This window comes from Sporobolomyces salmoneus (genome assembly GCF_050403485.1).
Source record: "Sporobolomyces salmoneus JCM6883 DNA, S_salmoneus_JCM6883_v1_ctg58, whole genome shotgun sequence".
Classification (NCBI taxonomy): domain Eukaryota; kingdom Fungi; phylum Basidiomycota; class Microbotryomycetes; order Sporidiobolales; family Sporidiobolaceae; genus Sporobolomyces; species Sporobolomyces salmoneus.
Genome location: NW_027481105.1, coordinates 1 through 18,511, shown reverse-complemented (window position 1 = coordinate 18,511; position 18,511 = coordinate 1). Strand labels below are relative to the sequence as shown.

The 18,511-nt window shown below is 51.9% G+C and overlaps 7 protein-coding genes across 7 annotated transcripts; 4 read left to right on the top strand and 3 right to left on the bottom strand.

Annotated features, from left to right (window-relative positions):
• Nucleotides 1-177: 177 nt before the first annotated feature.
• Nucleotides 178-1,870, top strand: RPN14 (Rpn14p; the record flags this gene model as incomplete). The annotated part of the gene is made up of 4 exons (XM_076634352.1): nucleotides 178-429; nucleotides 499-828; nucleotides 909-974; nucleotides 1,049-1,870. 4 exons carry the CDS (start codon nucleotides 178-180, stop codon nucleotides 1,868-1,870), a joined length of 1,470 nt encoding a protein of 489 aa, XP_076485638.1.
• Nucleotides 1,871-2,006: 136 nt separating this feature from the next.
• HEL2 (E3 ubiquitin-protein ligase HEL2) lies at nucleotides 2,007-4,903 on the bottom strand (the record flags this gene model as incomplete). The annotated part of the gene is made up of 6 exons (XM_076634351.1): nucleotides 2,007-2,789; nucleotides 2,853-3,028; nucleotides 3,093-3,648; nucleotides 3,721-4,227; nucleotides 4,285-4,374; nucleotides 4,439-4,903. The coding sequence occupies 6 exons, from the start codon at nucleotides 4,901-4,903 to the stop codon at nucleotides 2,007-2,009; spliced, it is 2,577 nt and encodes an 858-aa protein (XP_076485637.1).
• Nucleotides 4,904-5,167: 264 nt separating this feature from the next.
• On the bottom strand, nucleotides 5,168-6,049 carry JCM6883_005909 (CHY zinc finger protein; the record flags this gene model as incomplete). Its single annotated transcript, XM_076634350.1, has 5 exons — nucleotides 5,168-5,246; nucleotides 5,439-5,506; nucleotides 5,638-5,793; nucleotides 5,879-5,935; nucleotides 6,041-6,049. 5 exons carry the CDS (start codon nucleotides 6,047-6,049, stop codon nucleotides 5,168-5,170), a joined length of 369 nt encoding a protein of 122 aa, XP_076485636.1.
• A 636-nt stretch (nucleotides 6,050-6,685) lies between these two features.
• JCM6883_005908 (uncharacterized protein) lies at nucleotides 6,686-10,410 on the top strand (the record flags this gene model as incomplete). Its single annotated transcript, XM_076634349.1, has 4 exons — nucleotides 6,686-6,943; nucleotides 7,022-7,175; nucleotides 7,239-8,469; nucleotides 8,535-10,410. 4 exons carry the CDS (start codon nucleotides 6,686-6,688, stop codon nucleotides 10,408-10,410), a joined length of 3,519 nt encoding a protein of 1,172 aa, XP_076485635.1.
• Nucleotides 10,411-11,719: 1,309 nt separating this feature from the next.
• JCM6883_005907 (uncharacterized protein) lies at nucleotides 11,720-12,112 on the top strand (the record flags this gene model as incomplete). Its single annotated transcript, XM_076634348.1, has 3 exons — nucleotides 11,720-11,809; nucleotides 11,867-11,950; nucleotides 12,011-12,112. The coding sequence occupies 3 exons, from the start codon at nucleotides 11,720-11,722 to the stop codon at nucleotides 12,110-12,112; spliced, it is 276 nt and encodes a 91-aa protein (XP_076485634.1).
• A 919-nt stretch (nucleotides 12,113-13,031) lies between these two features.
• JCM6883_005906 (uncharacterized protein) lies at nucleotides 13,032-15,749 on the top strand (the record flags this gene model as incomplete). Its single annotated transcript, XM_076634347.1, has 6 exons — nucleotides 13,032-13,481; nucleotides 13,839-14,291; nucleotides 14,356-14,730; nucleotides 14,798-14,875; nucleotides 14,939-15,214; nucleotides 15,444-15,749. 6 exons carry the CDS (start codon nucleotides 13,032-13,034, stop codon nucleotides 15,747-15,749), a joined length of 1,938 nt encoding a protein of 645 aa, XP_076485633.1.
• Nucleotides 15,750-16,584: 835 nt separating this feature from the next.
• On the bottom strand, nucleotides 16,585-18,511 carry JCM6883_005905 (sugar porter family MFS transporter; the record flags this gene model as incomplete). Its single annotated transcript, XM_076634346.1, has 7 exons — nucleotides 16,585-16,886; nucleotides 16,957-17,209; nucleotides 17,280-17,442; nucleotides 17,506-17,866; nucleotides 17,928-18,129; nucleotides 18,195-18,304; nucleotides 18,380-18,511. Coding segments are annotated over 7 exons (1,523 nt in total), but the record flags the coding sequence as incomplete, so codon positions are not given.

Genomic DNA, 18,511 nt, shown 5'->3' with positions numbered 1-18,511 from the left:
GGACGATGGAGAGAACCTTTTGCCGTCTCCTCTGGCAGTAGTGTGATTCGGTTGAGTAGCTGTTGTTCCGAATAGTGAGCAGCGACAATCGCCGCGGTATGGTGGAGGAGGGGAGCCCTCGATCAGATTCCCGAACGGCTCGAAAGTGATTTCATTCTCTGGCCGTTCACTCCCACCATGACCACTCCAGCAATGGGTTCGTTCACGCTGCCGTACATTGCGCTACAACCCTCAACCTCGTCCGTCTTTGCCGATATCGCGAATCCTCAGGGTTCGATCGCCGCAGAGAACGTCTGGATCTCCTTCTACTCTGCAGAGGGGAAATCGTTACATGGGAAGATCCGAGTCATGGAGAGTGACGATGTGGACGAGGGAGGAGTCGAAGTACGAGTTCAAGAGGGTGATTTCGAAGTCAAACTCGTCAATTCCGTGAGTTGCTCCCTCTCAATTGCTCTGCGAAGCTTCTGATGAAAGAATCGACTACGTCCCCGTACTCAGAGTACACTCGAAGTCTCCTGCGACTCGCTTTCAATTCCCGCGACGAGGCTTCTCCTCCCTTCCACCCTCTCGAATTCTCCAACTTCCTCCTCTTCCTCCTCTACCTCTGAAGAACTCCCTTCCCCTTCGTTCTATTCCCTCTCTAGCGGTCCAATAGAGTGTTTCGCTCTTAGTCCAGACGGTAGGAGACTCGTCCTCGGTTCTAGGGACGGACAATGTCGAGTGGTCGAAGTGGTCAAGTTTGTGGAGGGAAACGGGAAGGAACGATTGAGGAAGGGGAAAGAGGTTGCGTTGAGAGGTCATGTAGGAGATATCACCTGTGTTGAATTCGTGAGTCGTCGCTCTAAGGACTGATTTCGAGGACGAGAAGAGCTAAGCGAATTTTGAGGTGAATTCGTTGTGATACTTAGTTCCCTTCGAATGAGGTTGTACTGACTGCTAGTACCGATATGTCACTTCGAGTCTTCTCCGTCTCCGTAAGCGTTCTCTCCTTTCGCTCCCCCCGTTTCCGCTCGAGATTGACGAAAATTCAACTTTCGACGCATTCTAGGATGGTTCCTCACCCCGTCGTCTCCTCGGGCACACGAAACGCATTACTTCAACTCACATCCTCCTCGGAGGTACCCATCACAAAGGTCGTGAAATCCTTTCCGCCTCGTTAGACGGGACGATCAAATTATGGGATCTTTCAACCGGCGAGAACACGAAGACCTGGACATTGTCTCAACCGATCTCGAAAATGGAGGTCATCTCAACGATGTCTCCTACTGAAGAGAATGTGTTGGAGGGAAGATTCGCATTCTGCGGACACCCGAATGGGACAGTTTCACTCGTTTCCCTCTCCCCCTCCTCAGACACTCTCGACTCATCCTCTCTCTCCGTCTCCGCCACTCCCATCACTCTCTTCAAGACATCTCACTCCAGCTCGATCGAATCCATGTCTTACGACCCCATTAAACGATTACTCGCGACTGGTACTCGAAACGGTTCCATTACGCTTTTCCGACTCCCCTCTAATTGTCGGCTCGATCAACTCTCGCAGGTCGAGATCGATCCGTTGTGTACATGGAAGAGGACGGAAGGGAGTTCGATTAGAAGCGTGCGATGGGATCAGGACGGAGGAGGGAAATCGTTGCTAGTGGCTAGTTCAGATGGGTTACCGTATAGAGCTTCAATCGAACTCGATCCGGACACGGACACGGAGAAGGGAAGCGAGGAGGTAGAGGAGAAGGTGAGAGTGAGGGTGTTGGAAGAGTTTGTTGGATTGAATTGTGATCCTGCGACAGGGATTTTGGGTCAAGAGGGAGGCAGCGGGAGGGTTTGGGTTAGTGGTGGGATGGGAGATGGATCGTTGAGAGCATATGAATCGTAATTGGACAAGAGGACTTTCGGAGAGACAGATCGAGGAAAACGAGGAGAGCGTAAAAACATTTTTGCAAACTTCTTGCGAGCGAGTAGAAAGAATCAGAAAAAGTAATTCTCGTTCTATATCTACGTTTCCTTCCACTCTAGTACCCACCAGCGAGTCCCCCACTCATGAGTACGACCTTCTGTCTCCCCTTCCCCTTCTTCTTTCCCTGCCCTCCTGCGTCGTTCGATCCCGCTCCAAAAGCCCAAGCTTCTTCCCCTCTCTCTCCAGGAGGAGTCACCCCTTCATCCGTGATCGTTCTCGCCATCCCAGGTTTCTGTAACGCCGCTCTCATTCGAGCTCTCGCTTCGGAAGCAGCCGAGGAAGTCGGAAGGGAAGGGAAATCGAGTCCGGAGGAAGCACGAGGAGGAGGGGCTTTACGAGATCCCGAAACGACGACCTTCGACGAGGAAGAAGAAGGGGAGACTGAGGGTCGAGAGGAGGAAAGTCCAGAAAGGGTAGGGAACGATCCAGGGGAAGGTTGTCTCGATAGATGCGGGGGAGTCGTCGAAGAAGAAGAAGAGGAGGAACCAGGAGTGAGGCTCGGGAAACTCGAAGTAGTTGGAGCTTGAGCCCCGGAAGAACCTGCTGCACTCCAAGGAGTAGATCCTCCGACGACTCGTTTCTTTTGAACTCCGGCATTTCGGAGTCCAACGACGTTCTTGGCGTTACTCGCACTCATCAAGGCGGGGAATGGGTTCGAACGAGGTTGGATCGCGGCGGGTCCGCGAGAGGTCGCGGCTTGTTCGACTCGATCCCAGGTCGTAGAGGGGCGTTGGGTACGATGTTGTGAGGCGAGAGCGCGGGCGGAGGTAGGGTTCGCGGAGGTAGGTTGACCGTGAAGAGTAGGGGCGAGTGGAGCGAGGGAGGGGAATTGGTTTTGCTGTAACAGACGAGAATCATCGTTAGTTTCGATTCGACGGGAGGAAAAGAAATCTGAGCTCACCTCGTTGCGAGAATCGTTCCAAGCTTGTAAAACGGCTTGACGTTTGTCCAACTCTTCGAACAGCTCGGCGACACCTCGAATCAACGATCCAGCTTCATCAACCCTCTGATCGAAAATGTTGAACAGTTGATCGACGAGATCCACAGCGGACATTTCGTTTCCTCGGTATGATCGAACTGGAGAGTGCAATCAACTCGGTCAGATGTGTTCAAACATCGAGCAGGCGAGAGAGTGACTCACCTGCGAACCTGAACGCAGCTATTCTCCCTTCGTTTCCACCAACGGCGTCCTGAACTCGTTTCATCAACCCAGCATGTTGTGCCAAAGTTTCCGAATCTCCTCCTCCTCTCGCTCCAGCATTTGAAGGAGTACTCGTTCCACTATTGTTCTCACTCGTCGTCGTGAGTTGTCCACCGAATCCACCTCTGTTTCTCGACGAGGTTGCTCCTCCCGCTCCTAGTCCCGGTACTGATCTTTCTCCTAACGCTTGTCTCGGTGGAGGATCGACGAAACTCGCCGCCGCATTCGAATTCCTTCCATTCCTTCCTCCCACCGCAGCACCTCTCGCATTTCCCCCTCCACGTTCAGTCGCCCCCGTCGAATAAACGAAATTCGTTTCGATCCTCCTCGCCTCTTTCCGACTCTTTTGATCCGTCCCTCCTTGTCCGAACGATCCGACTCCGTGTTCAGAGAGAGCGTGAGCTTGGAGATCGAGTTCGGATTCGAAGACGACGAATTTTTGGGCGAGACATTCGGGGTGAGGACACAGGTAATGAGCATCTTTGAAATGTTGTTCCTGTTTCACCCCATCACTTCATCTGTCAGTCACGGAACATATTGCGGAGAGAGAAGAGGAAGAAGAACGCACGAGTCGATCGTAATTGAGATGGTATTGATGTCGAACGCCTAATCTCATACAAACGAAACATTCCTCATGCATCTCCCTACAATGTTTATACAACTGATCCGAATCGTAAAACCACCTCTTACAAAACCCACACATGGCGTGTTGTTTCTCCAAGTGCACATCCAACTCACTCTCCCTTCCTCCTTTGTTGTTGTTTCCATTACGACCGGGGATTGAAGTAGCGGGGATCAGGAAGAGTTCATGTTCGTGTGCGAAGATCTTCTTGTTGGAACAGCAGAGATCACAGAGTGTAGAATGGTGAGAGGATCGAACGTGTCGTTTGAGATCGGACCAACCGGTAAGGATTTGGGGACATGGATCATTCCCAGACGAGGAGGGAGTCGACTCGGAAGAAGAAGGTGGAGTGGGAGAGTCGGTGGAGAGGGAGTTGGGTCGGTAGGGACAGTTGAAACGGAGGAGAGAGAGAGTATCTTCGAGTTGAACTCGAGTTTCGAAAAGAATTCCAAGCTGTTCCTCAACTCTGTCAGCTCAAATCTTCGGGTTGAGGGCAGGGGAAACGCTTACCTTTGTGTCACTGAATGGAGTAGCTTCTGCATCATACTCTTCAAAAGGTTTACTATCCGATTCACTAAAAATCACCGAATCGCATTCCGTCTACATCACTCCCAGCTCATCAGCTCCTCTATCCCTCAATCCGATGTAACTGAATGGGACTCACTTTACAGAACGTACACTCCCTCTTCTTATACAACGCCCTCAATCGAATCGCGCAAATATGACAAGTACGATGATTACAACTCCCCAAAGCCCAATACTGTACCGGTTCCGCACAAATGAAACACGTGTTACTCCCTCCTTCCCCGTCTTCATCTTCATCATCTCCATTCAGTTCGGCGTTATCGGCAGCGGCTTTCGCGAGTGCTTGAAGGTTCGCGGCAGTTTCGAGCGAAGTCTTTGCTTTTGCGGCGGGAGAGGAGATCTTGACCGCGGGAGGAGGGCGTGCCTGAGTGCGAGATTGTTTGCCTTTTCCACGTGTGCTGTTGTTGCTGGTACGAGAGTTCTTCGAGGTGTTGTTAGTGGAGGAGGGAGGTTGATTCGGAGTCGAAGCGGCAGGAGGAGGAGCAGGGGCAGGGGTACCGTCCTCTTGTGTGAGCTGAGAAGCGAAGGCTGCTCGGCGTGACATCTCGAGTGAGGCGGTTGCGGGTGATCGAGATAGAGAGCGGAGAGAAGACGAAAAATGACCGGGACCGACGTCGACTCGATCGTATTTCTGCAAACTGATCATCAGGAGTTTGAGGCACAGCGTAACACGTTGAGGGAATAAGGTATACAACAAGGTTTTATTATCAACAAAATCGAGACAGCGAATATCGAAAATTTAAAAGTCCAGTTTTCGTTCGCTCTAAGCTCCATCCCTATCTCCAGTGGGCTGAGTCACATATGATCCTCATCCTAGTGTCTCTAGGAAATCGTCGAGATCACTCGTATCGATCTTGCTCCCTTGGATGCGGTCATCCTTGATTGCTCTGTTCCGAAAGCGAAGAATCAGTATCAGTACGAGGATTTCGCGGCGAGTTACCCAAAAGAGGCAGTATTGTAGATGGATGAAGGTAGCGGAAGCGTTGTGGACCAGGGAGGCAGCGGGAGTTTGATGGCGAGAAACGATTCCTTGCGAAAAGCGAAATCGTTTCTTTCTCGTGCGAAGGAAAGAGACCTACCGGTTATCCACTCGAGTATCTTCTGATTCAACTCCTACCATCGCATTCGGTGTTTTCGCCTCAATAATCTGCGAAACTCATCGAAACTCAGCGTGCGTTTCTACTTTTCGAAAAACCCAAAACTTCTTTCTCCTCCTCTCATCCGTCTCCCTCCGGCTCTCGCTTCGTCTACCGAGGAGAAAGAGTCGAGAGAGCTCACGAAATGATTATCGCAATGGGGACAAAACTCGTCGGCCTCGTCCCAAACCGTCATATCTTTCCTAAACGCCTTCTTGCACTTCTTACACAAGAACGCCATTTCCGTCGTTCGGATCAAGGGATGATCGGGTTCTTTATCGGCGTGACATTCTGCGCACTACACCCCTCTCGACGAGCTTATCAGCGGAGAGCGAAGGAACGGCAGAGGGGATGGGGGACGAGAGAAGGGAGGAGGGACGAACGTCAAACCATTTCTTGCAACAGGGAGCTCGGATCGAAGCTTGAGCGTTGAGGATGTGCTACAGCGTCACAGAGAACATCGTTAGCTCTAGTTGCGGTGCTGAATGAGGAGAGAGAGCTCGAGAAAGGAGCGAGGTGAGAAAGAGGAAGAATCGATAACTTACGATGCACATGTTGGAGCAGAGCTACCCTCAGAGGGATTGAGAGTGAGTAAACAGATCAAGCGTAGAGGTGAGGGAGAGTAGAGAGCAAGAGACGTTCGCGCGAACCTTTCACTGGACCTCATCACGCCCGACTCCCGGCTCGACTTCCAGCTCACACGGAGATACCAAAGAAGTCTTCGGCCCGCAGAAGACGCGCCTACAGGAACGAGTAGCCTCGAACGGAGGGTTTGTTGTTTTCCCCAAGATCTACCGTTTCGACTCACAGCTGACCTCGTTGTCCTGGTCAGTAGCCAAGGCGAACACTTCAACGACTAGCTGGTAGTCATCACGGACGACGTACAGTAGAGCTCGCGCAGGGACCTCCTTCGACCCGTCGTTCCCTTCCCTTTCTCATCCAACTCTTGTTCCCCTTTCTTCATCTTCCGCTCGCCCCCTAGTCTTTCTGCTGCACAGTATCGAACGCTCTCGCGGTCCTCACCGCGCTATCCTACCCATCAGCGACTTACAAACGAAACTAAGACTCTCGAACGCTCCCTCCTCACCCGTTGCTCGAGCCAGCACTCCCAGTCCCGGCTCTACTACGCCAGCAGCAACACCCGTGACAAGACACTCTCTCAGGCTTAACGCTATCGGAAGTCGCATTCGATGAGTTCACTCAACAACACGAGTGTGAATATCGCAACCGCTTTCCGAACCGCTACGATCGGAGGAACCGGAGCAGGAGGAGGAGGACTTATCAAAGGTGGTAGGAGGGAAGATTTCCCACCGCTGGATCAGAGAACCGGGCGGGAGCGAGAAGTTGCACGGGAGGAAGAAGCAGAAGACGAGGAACAAGGGGAAAGAAGACGGGATGAGTCGAGCAAGGCGGCAGCAGTGGAAGGTAGCGCGAGTAAGAAACGAAAAGTTCGTCATTACGATCGGAATTCAGGTCCGAGAAGCAAAATGAGCTGACAATCCTGAGTTTCGGTCCGTGACGAGCAGAAGACGATTGTGAAAGATCCGGCGTTTCGACATCGACCGGGAGAGACGGAGAGTAGTGAAGAGTATTCTACGGAAGAACACGAGACGGTAACGAATGGGAAAAAGGGCAAGAAACGGGCGAAAGTGAGACCGGAAGAGGATCAAAATGCAACGAGTTCGTTCTACTTCCCTCGCTTCTTCGATCAGCTTGTGACTGATCGAGTGACTCTCTGAGTAGATGAACGCTCGCCACCTCGACGACCTCGCAGATCGACGAAACCTGTCGATCCCTCATATAAACCCTCTCAAGATCCCTCTTTCCACCCTAACAACACTTCCTCTTCTGATGAAGATTCTCCGGAAGATTCGAGACGAAGGCGAAGCAGAAGCAAGAGTAAAGGAACCGTAGGGGGGGTCGACGCGATTCCGAGAGGGATTCGAGACGGAGAAGTTTGGTACGGGAAGGGAAAGAAGAAACGGACGAGTCGAGGAGGAGGGAAGTCGGGAACGAGGAGGAGAACGAGCGATGAGAGTGTCGAATCGAGGGAAGGGAGTCAAGTCAGAGGTGAAGGGGAAGAGGAGGAAGATTTAGGAGGAATGAGTTATCACGATAACGATTTCGGTACTCCCGATCCAGAACAATCACAATCACAATCACGAGCTAGAGAACAAGAGGAGGAAGAGGAAGATGACCAAACTCCGCCAGCACCAACTCATCAACCTCCAGGAGGACTCGTCTCCTTCTTCCTTCGACGGAAATCTCCTTCGCCTCCTTCGTCTCAACCGACTCCTCCTGAAGCTGGCCCATCTCGAGGGATTCCTTCTCAACGACGTAGTCCCCTCTCTCTCCCTTCCCTGTCCCCGTTCAAGCAGCCGAGGAATCGTCCTTCGACAGTCGAACCCTCTCCCGATCCAGCTTTCGCCGCTTTCGATCGTTCACTCCACCCCGACCCGGACGCTTCTACTTCGAGGTCGATCGATGAGTTATCTCATCTCAGGAACAGCTCGTACGACTACAGTGAAGAAGAGCGACTCGTTCAAGCGATCGAAGAGGAACGAAGGAGAAAACCACAACCTCAAGCTCAACCTGCAAGTTCGATTCCAGCTCGATTATTCCAACCACCCCGACCTCGACAAGCTCCTGATACTCCCGTAGGAATGACTCCCGCTCCGAAATCTGGCGCTTATCCCTTGACTCCCGGATCACCCGTCAACAATCTTCGAAGGAATGGGCAAAGGAATCGATTACCTGCTCCTCCTTCTCTCCTCGGTCAGTCCAACTCGAACGATGCAGAGGCTCAGGAAAACGAAGGGGTATGGGGTAGGAGGTGTGGAAACGCAGTGAGACCAGTTGTCGAATGGGGGGAAAGAGTGAAGAGGAAATTACAGGATCCGTTGTTGGACTGGGGAAAGATCTTGAAGGCTTTCGCAGGAGCTTTCGGAGTCGTAGCTATCTTGTTGGCGATTCGGTGAGTCTTATTTCGCTCATACTTTCTCGAACGGAAACTGAGTACTGAAATTCTCGTGAGATTAGTTACGCCGATTCTTCAAATGCTTCTTTACCATTCTTCCCTCCCTCGACCTCCTCGTCTTCCCCTCCTACGTATTCTGCTCCGTCGTCACCTCCCGATAACCTCGACGCACTAGTTTCTCGACTCTCCTCCCTCGAATCGGCATTCAGTAAACTCTCGACTTCTTCCGAAGCAGACCGATCTCGGACCCATCAGGATCATTCCCTACTCGATAAACTCTCGACGCAACTGCGCTCACTCGAGAGGAACTTTGGAGCCGAACACGCCGGGACGAGGGAACAGATCGAACGACTCGTTAAAGACCGAACGAAAGAGAGTCAACACGTCGAGGGAGCGATCCGAGGAGTTGAGGACGATCTGAAAGGGCTCGTTCAGAGAGTACAAGAGCTCTCCGATAATCAAAGAAACGGATTCGGTCGACTCGATTCCCTCGAATCCGGTTTCTCCTCGACTTCTCAAGACCTCGATTCGCTCTCTTCTCGATTCGACAAACTCTCGCAAGAAGTCTCGGACGGTCTCAAGTCGGAACGAGTTACTCGACTCGCGCTCGAAGCGATCGAGCAAAAGTTACCGGGCAAGATTGGAGTGAGACTCGACAAGAGCGGGAGGTTGGAGATTGATCCGACGTTCTGGAAACACCTCAAGGACGCTTTCGTCGACAAGAAGGAGGTCGAAAAAACGATCGAAGCGAAAGTGAAAGCACTCGACGCTAAGAAGAGTTCTGCAGGAGGAGGAGGAGGATTGTTCGGTTCTCGAGACAAACAGCAGCAACCAGTTGTCGTTAACACTCCATCGGTACCTCTATCGTGGGACGACTTCCTTAGCTCGAACGAAGAATCGCTACGGTCCTGGATCGCTTCGGACCTCGAAGGAAGAACGGGAGGAGACGCTTTCGTTTCAAAGAAAACTTTCCTCGACCTCTTACATCGCGAGATCAAACTCCTCAAGCGCGACTTCGAGACGAAAGCGAACGAAAACTTCGAACAAATGGGTCAAGAACTTTTATCGAAAGTTGCGAAACAGGACGAAATGCGAAAGAAGGACGCCGCTTACTCTGCACGACATTCCCCCTCCTCCTCTTCCTCGTCCTCAGTCCACGCCGGACCTCTCACGATCAAATCGACAGATGGACAAAACGTCACGGCTGTTATTACTTCTCTCGTCGACTCTGCCCTCCTTCGATACTCGAAAGACGTCCTCGCTCGACCCGATTACGCTCTCTTCACTTCAGGAGGTCGAGTCATTCGTTCCCTCACCTCACCGACTTACGAACCTCACCCTCTCAGTCGATCTCGAGCCGCTCTCGCTTGGATCACCGGCGCTTCAGCTCCTCGAGGTCGACCCGCCGTCACCGCTCTCCATCCCGATTCGACACCAGGATCTTGTTGGCCGTTCGAAGGACAACATGGTCAACTCGGAATTCAACTCAGTCGACGCGTCATCCCTTCCGATATCACGATCGAACACATCTCTCGAGACGTCGCCCTCGACGGAGACGTCTCTTCGGCACCGAAAGATTTCGAAGTTTGGGCGGTCGTCGAAGGTCAAGAGAACGTTGTCAAACTCGCTCAATACCGTCACGAACAACTCGAAGCGAAACGATCCCTTCAAACTTCGACCTCGCTTGAAGACGCCCTCAATGCAGAAGAACCTGCTTCCCTTCCTCCTTCGCCGAATCATCTCTTACTCTCAGTTGGAACTTACGACCCTTCTTCCGTCTCTCCTATACAAACTTTCCCCGTCACTTCGGCGGCTCGACAATTATCAATCCCGGTTCAAGTCGTCGTCGTCAAGATTCTCAGTAACCAAGGTGAACCGGCTTATACCTGTCTCTATCGAGTACGAGTCAGTGGAACTACCGAAACTCGAACGGATTGAACGAAGCAATAACGACCCAGAAAACATCAATCGATACCCATTTTTTCCCTCTCTGTCTTTGTCTTTCTCTTTACATACCCATCTCTTCTAACGTCTAACTCGATCTTTCGAATCTCTTATTGTCTCGCTCGATAGGATCTGCCTGTGTTTTGTATTGGATCAAGCTTCAACCATCGTGCGCTGGTGAGCTCGTCGCTAATTCGGAACGAACGTTCGACTCCGACCCGTTCGACTCGTGGGAAACTGGACAAATCGTTGGGCATCCCACTCTTACATGCATGCTTGATGACCAAGCAAGTGACCAAGGATCGACTCAGGAGACGACAACGACGCTCGGGCCAACAGACGAATTCCACGCAGTTCTTACATTCAGCGCTCGAGCCCTCAGTCGGCGCCCGCGTTCCTCTACGCTCGTTCCTGTCCTCTCGTTGGCTTGAGCCTGCTCTCTCTTCATCCTCTTCGTCTCTCCTTCTCTCACCTTACTCGCAGGATGAATATCAGCCAACTCCTCGGGACCCCCCTCCTCAGCCCTCACCTCATCCCTCGCCGGCTCTCTCGTCCCGCCGTTCCTCTCGCCGTTCTCCCCCGGGATCACCACACGTCCTCAAACCATTGCCACACGTGTATCGCGATATCCAAAAGGCTTTTGAGCAGATTGTTCAATCGGTCGGCTGGATTGCGCCCGCTGAGGAATGGACAGAAAACGCTGTTGCGGCGTTCGAGAGAACTTGGGATGAAGAAAGCGCAGAGAACCTGAAAATGTTACTCAATCGACTTGTAGCTATGCACGAAAGAATCAACACCGAAGGGCCAGACGCAAAAAATTTGGACTTCTTCTTCGCCGGGGGAATCATCGTAAGTCGACATCTTTCGATTCAGCCATGGAGCTTCTGGCTGATCTACGTTTGCATTGATAGGAACCACTCGAACAGCTCGCTCAAGGTATCGAACTCGTTGACCCTGAACCAAGCTGGTTTCATGATTGTGCCATAAGTCAATGTTCTTGTGATTTCCTATGCGAAACGTACTGAGATTGTACGCTCGACCGGTGGCCTACTGCTTCCTTGTCGCGACGAAGTTCGATTTCTCTTACGAAATAAGCACAGATGCCGCGTCGCGTTATCGAGGACAAATCAAACGCGATCCGGGCGTCATGAACAAGTGGGCAGGATACTCTCGACATGCTCAGCTGTCGCAAGTAGCGAACGCCACAGAGGCACTCAGAGAAATGTTGAAGGACCAGCGCTGGTATGCGCGCGGGCGGGGGTGGCGGGAGCGTGCGCCCCGGATTCGCGAAGAACTGTACAGGATGGCGAAGATTTTGATGACCGTTCGGGCCACGTTGATCATGGTGGCAGAGAAGGGCTTCATTTCGAGTGCGTTTTGGCACCTCTGGATCGTGAGTCAAGTTAAGTTCCGCCTCAGTTCAACCGTGCTAACTCCATCTGATCCACAGCCAACTCCGAAAGTGCTCGCGGAGGCCGTCGCGGACGAAAATTGGCACAAACGCACCGAAGAGGCTCGGGCACAATTGGGCGAAGTAAGTCTTCCTGCTTCCGAGATGGCTTAGCTACCCCCTTGACATCTCTCGAGATCACAGACCAGCAAATTTCGACCTGAACCTCGAGCTAAACCGGCGGCGTCTCTGGGATCGCACCTGGTCCACCTCAACACTCGACAACGTGCGATCTACTTCGGCTAGGAGGATCAGCTCATCCGTCTTACCGGTCCTTGCACGAGTGCTCTCCTTCCCTTCAACCTATACTTGTTCCGTATTCTGCTAGCGATCCTTGTCTCGATTCCTCTTCCTCGCTTGCAATTTTCCTTTGAACCTTGGCAATTGCTCCTCTCGCTTCTCTATGAATCGAAGTCGAACCTCTCTAACGTGAGAATAGACCAGAAGGGTAACGATACGTGTGTTGAATGCACACAGAAGAGACAACTACCGGTCTGTACTCTCTCCTTCTCCTTCCTCTATCCGACCAGATCCCTCCTCTCCCTCCTCCTCGAGTAGTTCACTCGGATCTACGCCCAACATGCTCAACATCTGATCGAGGTTACCTATCAGACCATCGAGTTTTCCTTCAAGATCGTCTGCAGCTCCTTCCGCTTCGTTCAATCTCTCGAGCATCTTCTCCAAATCTCCTTCACTCAGTTCACCCCCTCCCTTTTCTAGCGACTCTGTATCGTTGAGTGCGACAGTTGAGGAAGTAGTTGTCGCTTGGAGAGAGGAGAGGAGGGAAGAGAGAGAAGGAGGAGGATTCGGGGAGGAATGTCCGACGGGCGAGGCTTCGCTTCGACTGGATGGAGTTGTCTCAGCTGCAGAATTGCTCTGTGCGTGTTCGAAGTCTTCTCGTGTTGTGGAAGAGGTGGGAGAGGTGAGAGTTTGATGAAGGAAATCGAGATCAGAAAGTGACACTGTTCCCACTTAGAAGGTTAGTTTGCGCGTTTCTATAGTGAGTGAGGAGTCTCATGAACTCACTGAGAGTCAAGTCGAGCGATTAGAGTGAGTGAGGAGAGACAGAGAGAGGATCATCGTCTCGCTTGGTTCTCTTTCCCTCTTCCCTCTCCTCCTCTACCGCTCTTTCGACTCTCTGCGCCTTCGGATAGTCGTCGTGAAGATGGACCAAGCGAATGGTTACTCGATCGCGAATTTCCAAGGTCGATTGAATGAACAAACTCCCTCATCTTCTTCTCCCTCTCTCTCTGTCCCTTTCCCTTCGCCAGACCCTCTCTTGAAGTCACTACCGACCACTATAGCTCTCCTCACAGTCGCTCAATCTCTCAGGTCTGCAGCTCTCTCCATCCTCCCTTCTCTCTCGAAACCTCCTCAATCTCTGAATTCTCAAGTTCGATGCGCAAAGACATGGTCCGACTATTACCGCTTAACGACGACATCGATCATAGTGTTGAGATCTGCAGTCACCTCAGCGAGTAGCGGTGAATCTAGAGGAGGAAGGATCGAATTGAGGGCGAATGCGATGTTGGCTCAACACCTCGCCGATCTGTACGAAGGGACGGCAGATGCAGAGGCAGTCGTAGGAGAAGGAGAAGCAGCTCTGACGAAGGCTGTGAGTCTGGCTCATTTCGATTCCAATATGTGTCCGCAAGCAGAAACTGACCTTTTGCCCTTTCTTCTTTTCTCGCTTCTCGCGGGTATAGCAAGCGATCTCGCCAATGAACCGTACTTCCGAGCCTACTGCTGATCGTTCCACCGAGCTCGGTGCCAAGTCCGCTTCGACTCGCGACCGCCTCCTGTCACTCGACATTCGCTTCGGTCACTCCTGCTCCTGTCCCAAGTTCTAACAGGTCCAAGCTCACTTCGCTGTTTCTGAACCCGAGGCACTTCAAGAAGAACACCAGTCGTTTCTGGACAATTGTTCCGCTCTCGGAAGTTCCACCTCTGCAACTCCCGGAGATACGTTCAGCGCTCGAACCTTTACAGCTCCGTTCTTTCTCGGCGCCTCCCGATCCGTGCCCATCTGTTGAGATCTGAGCGTGTTCTCTCTTCCCTCTTCTCTTTCCCTTCTCACTACCTGAGGATGCATCGCAACTCCCCTTTTCACGACAACCCGCCCCGTCGCTCGTCAGATTCTTCCTCCTCACGATCACCACACATCGTCAAAACCTTGCCGCTCGTACATCAAAGAGTCCTTACGAACCTCGACAAGATCGTCGAACTGCTCGGCAACACGGAATTCGCAGAGGATTGGGCCAAGGACGTACTGGAGGCGTTCGAGGAGACTTGGGATGAAGAGTCTGAAGAAGGTTCGGAGATCGCACTCGCTCGACTTGTAGCTATGCGCGAAAGGATCTGGACCGAAAAGGAGAAAGGGCGTAACGTTGGAAGCGTGGATTTCTTCTTCTCAGGCGGAATCATCGTAAGTCGATCCTCAAAATTTCCCTCTTCGGTTGTCTTATGCTCATTCTCGAACGCGTTCGTAGGAGCCATTCGAAGAACTAGCTCAAGATATCCCCCTTGGGACTCGTCGCTCAAGCTGGTTTCACGTCAACGCGGTTCGCTACCTCGTTCTCTTGGCAAGTCACATCGAGCCTGAGTGGCACTGGAGTAGTAACGACCACCGTCAACATGTTCTCGAAGCAATCAAGACGGTTCAACAGTTCGCGAAGGGAAATCACGTCGAATTACCGGCTCTACGTGCACTCGAGCGAGAGGTTAGTTTCGGACAATCCTCGATTCCAGGCTACGAAAATTCGGAGGAGGAACTTCGTCGAATCGCGACTATCCTTGCCGTGGTTCAAGCCTGCCTGAAGCTCTTGAAAGGTCACGTTTCGCCGTCATACTGGTTCCTCTGGGTTGTGAGCGGTAGTTCTCTTCCCGTCTCGAGGACTTCGAAATGAGAACTGATAGATTCAGACTATATAGCCGGACGTCGAGATGATCCGCCAGGCGCTCCAACACTGGACCAACCTACAGAACAAATCGTCCTCTATTCTCGGAGCTGTGAGTCAATGATCTTGTAGTAGTTTTGCGTGATGCTCATTCTGACTGGGATCTGGTCTTCAGGATAACATTTACCGCCTCGAACTCAAAGCTGATATGGGTTTCATATCAGCTGAGATCGAATCGAGGCTGAAGAGGATCGTCGAGAAGCTCGGGAACTCAGAACCTGCGGTTCATTGGGCGCAAGACATCGTCACCCGCCTTCGAGTCTTACCGATGGAGATCGACAAGAACCGCCTGAAGCGCGTAGCAGAGCAAATCGAGGGTATCCTGCAGCACATCGGGCTGTGGAATCCCGTAGCAACGAAAACGTGGGACTTTTTCTTCACGGGATACATCGTCAGTCGTGTTTCTCTCGCCCGATACCTCGAGCCATTTCCTGACTCTTCTTCGTACTACAAGCTACCGCTCGAGAGTATCGCTTATCACGCCGGAATCGATGTCACCGGACCTTCAACGTTTCACGAATATGCTGCAAGCTTTTTTCCGTTTTCGTTTTCGAATCGAGCTCAAACGCTCACCTTTCACACTCGATCAGGTGCGCTACTGTTCCCTTGTGGCTACGCAGGTCGACGACTTCTACGGAGGCGACACGACGCGTAAGCGGTATCGAAAACACTGTCTAGAGGTTTTGAAGAAGATCGAAAATTTAGCGGGCAAAACTCGCAATGTTGTGGCGGCCACGCAGAACCTTCGATCTATGTTCGGTGAAGAGGGACGATGGAAGCCTGGCTCGTCGGATGCAAAGCTCCTCGATGAGGTGCACAAAGTTGAAAAGGTGTTGACGATCGTTCGCAACACGTTGGGGTTGGTAAAGAGGAACTCGAACGGCAATATCCCGATTGAAGCATGGCATCTCTGGATCGTGAGTTAACTCAACTGCAGGCCTATGATTCCGTTGCTGATCGCATCGAGCTCCTAGCCGACTCCGGAGCAAGTTTTGCATGTTCTCAAGCAGTGGGATTCTCTCGCTGTAGGTGCAGGAGACTTGTTGGGTTCTGTAAGTCGCTGGTCATCACAACCGAACGAATTGCGCTTTAATTCCTGGTAAACCTGCAGAATGTTTATCTTCTTCGACCTGTCGTCGAGTTGAAGTCAGTAAGTTCAAAGCTCAATCCTATAGCATGGACGTCTGCCTGATGCCGTCCTCTTCTCTACAGAAACCAGGACATTCGAGTCGTGAAGCCTCTCTTGGATCGCACCTCGTTCCGCTCACCTCTCGAAAGCGTTCGATCTATTTCGACTGAGAGGGGGAACATTGTTCGCTCGAGGATCTTACATCCCGAGCTCCTCTCTATCCCATCCTCGTACAAACCCAATCCCTCCTCTCCTGTTAACGATCCTTGTCTGCTATCTTTTGCAACTTTTCTTTCTACGAATAAACGATTCTGTGAACCTATCTCCCTTCTGCTGCCTGAGTCGCAGAGCTTCAGCGAGTCCGAAAGTTGAGCGGTACGTCGCGGCGCCAGAGCTCGGTGTTGGGAGAACGAAAAGCGTCGCCGGATTTCGAAGAAGCTTTGATCCGTCTTCTCTCCGGCTCTCGATGGTCGTTAACGTTCGAATGCGATGGCGTACTTCCGCCGCTTATGATATGAGATTCCAACGATGCAACTTGCTTTTGATAGACGATACAAACAAACTTAGCGATACAACCTTTTACATTATTAAGTGATAACTTTCTCCCACTTCCTTGCGTAAGACCCTCCTCGTCAGACAACCGACTCTTTGTTGTCCTCGGGAACTCCCGGCGAGCTCGTCGTTTCTCTTTGAGTCTTCGCTGCTGACTCGGCCCGCAATTCAGCCATGACGACCTTGTTCGCGGTCCAGACGTTCTTTTGCGCGAAGAGTCGATCCATTTCTTCGAGGGGGATGTTGCGAGTTTCGGGGAGAAGGAACACGATGTAAGGTACCGAGAGGACTTGCATCGTCGCGAAGAAGAGGTAGACTCCGTAACCTCGGTTTCCCATTCGGAGGAACATCGTAGGAGTCGCTCGAGAGATGACAAAGTTCCCTATAGCGAGCAAAGAGCAGAGTTAGCTCTAGTTGAGTGGTGAGAGAGGGGAGAACGGGAGTTAACTCACAAAGCCAGTTGGAAGAAGCGGCGAAACATTGAGTGACTTGACGAACCGCTCCAGGGAACGCCTCCGAGTTGACCACCCAAGGAGTACCGTTCCATGAGACGGCGTAGAACGCGGTCCAGAGATAGAAGAAGAACATGGCGGCGATTCCACCAGGAGGGAGATCTCCGGTCGGAACGGCGGGAACGGCTCCAGCGGCGAGGTATCCTCCGATGATGTACATTGAGATCGCTCCTCCTACCGATCCAACCAAGAGCTACACCGAATCGAAGAGCGAGAGAGTCAGTGAAAAGCTCAGAAATCGAGAAGGGGTGAAAGAGACTCACGATTCCTCGACGACCAAAGTGATCAATGACGAAGAAGCACCAAACGAGAGCGAGGACGGTCTTGATCACTCCGAAGATACCGGTAGTCAAGAGACCAGCAGACGATCCAGCGACTCCGATCGAACGGAAGAACGTAGGAGAGTAGTAGTTGATTGCGTTAATTCTGCGTTGAGCGAGGGAGGATCAGCACCGATGCAAGGAAGAGAGCGAAGACTAGTAAACTCACCCGGTACCGTTTTGCCAAATGAAGAGAGAAGTCGTAATGAGCATGCGACGGAACAAGAACCCTTTTCCGAAAACTTGTCTGAACGGCGCCCAGAATCCAGTTCCAACGGCAGTTCGATCGTGTTCGACTTGAACGTCAATCTCGTTCATCTCGTTGATCAAATAGGGTTCTTGAGGCGAGAGGTTTCGAATGAAGCAGAGATTCTTGACGGCTTCGTCCCTTCGGTTCCTCGTAATTAACCAACGAGGCGATTCTTTGATGAAGAAGGGGATACCAGCGAGGAACATTCCTCCGGGAATGAGTTGGACGGCGAAAGGAATCAACCATTGTTTGCGAGACGAAGGAATGTGTTGAGTGACACCTAGCGATCGAAAAAGCGTCAGTTCTGGGGTTTGTACGCAAGAGAGTGAGTTTGAGCTCACCGTAGTTGATCCAGAATCCAACGAGACCACCGATTTGCCAACCGATTTCATACATTCCAACGAGTTGACCTCGGATCGCTGGGGGAGAGATTTCAGAAATGTAGAGAGGAGTCAAGTTCGAGGCGGCTCCGATTCCCAATCCAGCGACGATTCGACCTCCGTAGATCGGTCCGAGTCCTCGAGCACCATCAGCCGCGAGCATCTACGGCGAATAGCGAAAGAGTCAGTGAGTCACTCCTTCCTTCGAGAACAGAGATGAGAACTCACGACTCCAGCACCGAGACAGAAAATGAGAGACGAGACCAACAGTCCCATCTTACGACCAAGGATTTGACCGAGCGGGTAACCCAGAAGAGAACCGAAGAAACATCCTCCCTCTGTTTCAGAACGAACCGACGAGATCGTCAGCTCTTGTTGTTCGTTGCTGTTCTTCGATGTGGGAGGAGACTCACGGTAAGTAGAAACGATATTGGCAGAGATGGCGGCAAACTCTTGAGCGGTCTTGTCGGCGAGAGTCAAGCTGAATTCTTCCTTGAACGAAGCGAGGGAGATTGAGGTTCCGATGAAAGCCGAATCGTATCTGT